At 57.4% G+C, this 2,043-nt stretch overlaps 1 protein-coding gene across 1 annotated transcript; it reads right to left on the reverse strand.

Moving 5' to 3' along the window:
• Nucleotides 1-1,743, reverse strand: KPRP (keratinocyte proline rich protein). Its single transcript, XM_068991961.1, has one exon. The coding sequence runs from the start codon at nt 1,741-1,743 to the stop codon at nt 1-3; it is 1,743 nt and encodes a 580-aa protein (XP_068848062.1).
• Nucleotides 1,744-2,043: the final 300 nt, after the last annotated feature.

Raw genomic sequence — 2,043 nt, forward strand, 5'->3', positions numbered from 1 at the left:
TTAAAAGTGGGCACCCTTTGCTCCACCACAGGTTCCGCCTTTCACTCCAACACTGACGTCTCCTTGGTCTCCACAACCACGAAGACCCTGTGGCTCTTGAAGGCCTACATCGCAAGGTCTAAATCTAGGCTCACTGTCTTGCTGCCAGTTATAACCGTCTGGGCCACAGATGGGGGCCTCAGTGTCCAGGTGGTGTGGACTGGACTCATGACAGCCTAGGTCTCCTGTGCATAGATTTGGATTTGGACCTGACCAGGGACTGGGACAACGTCGGGGCTCCACACAGGGCTCTGGGCTTGGGCAGGGCGATGGAAGCGGAATTGGCTCCGGAAGTGGAAAAGATGCTTGGCGCTCACAGGGCTGCGGACATGGACGCGGTGCTGGAAGATCACACTGCACTGGCCGAGGATGACGCGGGGCTGGATATGGCACTGGACGTGGTTCTGGATACAAACAGGGTTCCGAAAGTCGCCGTGGTGGAGAGCAGGGACGGAACTCTGGACTTACGCACCGCTCTGGACGCGAACACGTACGTGGAGCCGGAAGTGGACGTGGGCATGGAGCAGGAGGTGGACTTCGCCGCAGTGATGGCTCTGGACATTGGTCCAAACGCCGCGGAGGACGGAAGCTTGGGAGTGGACACGGCTCTGCACGTGGTCTCAGATCCGGGCAGGAGGTACCCCAGGAGGGTCGTGGGGCACAACTCTCAGAGCAGCGTCTGATGGGAGGAATCTGAACAGAACACTTCTGGGGGGGAACCTGCCTGGGGCAGCGAGGGGAGGAAATCTCTATTCGGCACTTGGGTCCACATCTCTGAGAGCAGCCCAAAGTGGGACGCCGAGAACAGGCACTGTTATAGATGGGCTCAGAGCGGCGGGGTGGGGTACAATAGTTATAGGAGCCCGGAGAACATCTTGACGGCAGGCAGCTACTGGGGTAGTAGGGCTCGGAACGTCGTGGTGGGGAGCAGCTGCGGTAAGAAGGCTGCAGCTGGCGAGGAGGGAGGCACCTGCTGGTGCTCCGAGAGCGACTTTGTGCAGGAAAGCTCCCATTAGAGCCCCGGGTCTGGCACTGGGGCTCACAGGGGCTAAGTGAAGCCCGGGACTGGCGCTGGCGGGTGCAGCTGCTGTAGGAGCCTTGATACTGGCACTGGGTGGAGAATCTTCCCTGAGGCTGGCACACCAGGGGACCTGTTACATAAGTCTGGACAGGCTGAGGTGCCAGGCAGGGTACATAGCTCTGGCCTGGGCATTCCACATAACAAGTTTCTGTATAACAAACTGGAGCACATTCTACATAGCAGGTCTGCACAGGGCATGGGCCTTCACACTGCACACAGGAAACCTCAGACTGGCATGGAGCCTGGCATTGAACACATGTAATCTGAGGCTGGCTTGGAGCCTGACCCTTCACCTGTGTGGTCTTAGACTGGCATGGAGCTTGGCCCTTCACCTGGGTGGTCTTAGACTTGCATGGAGGTTGGCCCTTCACCTGGGTGGTCTTAGACTGGCATGGAGCTTGGCCCTTCACCTCTGTAGTTTTAGACTGACATGGAGCCTGGCATTTTACCTGGGGAATTTGAACTGGGCATGGTGCAGGGCACTCCACAATTTGCATCTCACAGGGGGCTTGGACCACCACCTGGCTGTTGGCACAAGGGGATTGGGAGATGCAGAAGGGGGAACATGCCACACAATACTGGGGGTGCGGCTGGTAACACTGAATCTGCTGCTGGTCACACATGGTTCTGATGCAGACAGGTAAGCAGACCTGAGGGTAGAAAGACCAAGATCAGGAAGGTGAGAGTTGCTGGGGAGTGGTGAGCAGGACCAAGGGGCAGACACCCTGCTTCTTTCCTGGCCTTTCCTCCCATACCTTCAACTTGTACCCAAGAGTCCTTACAGAGTGAGCTCGACCCAAGATTAGTCACCGTTGCCCACAAAATCTGCCTTGAGTCTTCCAAAAGACCTGAACTGAGGGAGCTTCAAAGGACTGCAAATGGGCATTCCAGTGTCCCGCACAAGAGGGCGCTGATGACAAGAG

The sequence above is a fragment of the Capricornis sumatraensis genome, chromosome 2, assembly GCF_032405125.1.
Source record: "Capricornis sumatraensis isolate serow.1 chromosome 2, serow.2, whole genome shotgun sequence".
Lineage (NCBI taxonomy): Eukaryota > Metazoa > Chordata > Mammalia > Artiodactyla > Bovidae > Capricornis > Capricornis sumatraensis.

What these genes read in the sequence shown, in the direction of transcription:
- KPRP (XM_068991961.1), bottom strand. Translation starts at nt 1,743, where the DNA reads ATGTGTGACCAGCAGCAGATTCAGTGTTACCAGCCGCACCCCCAGTAT.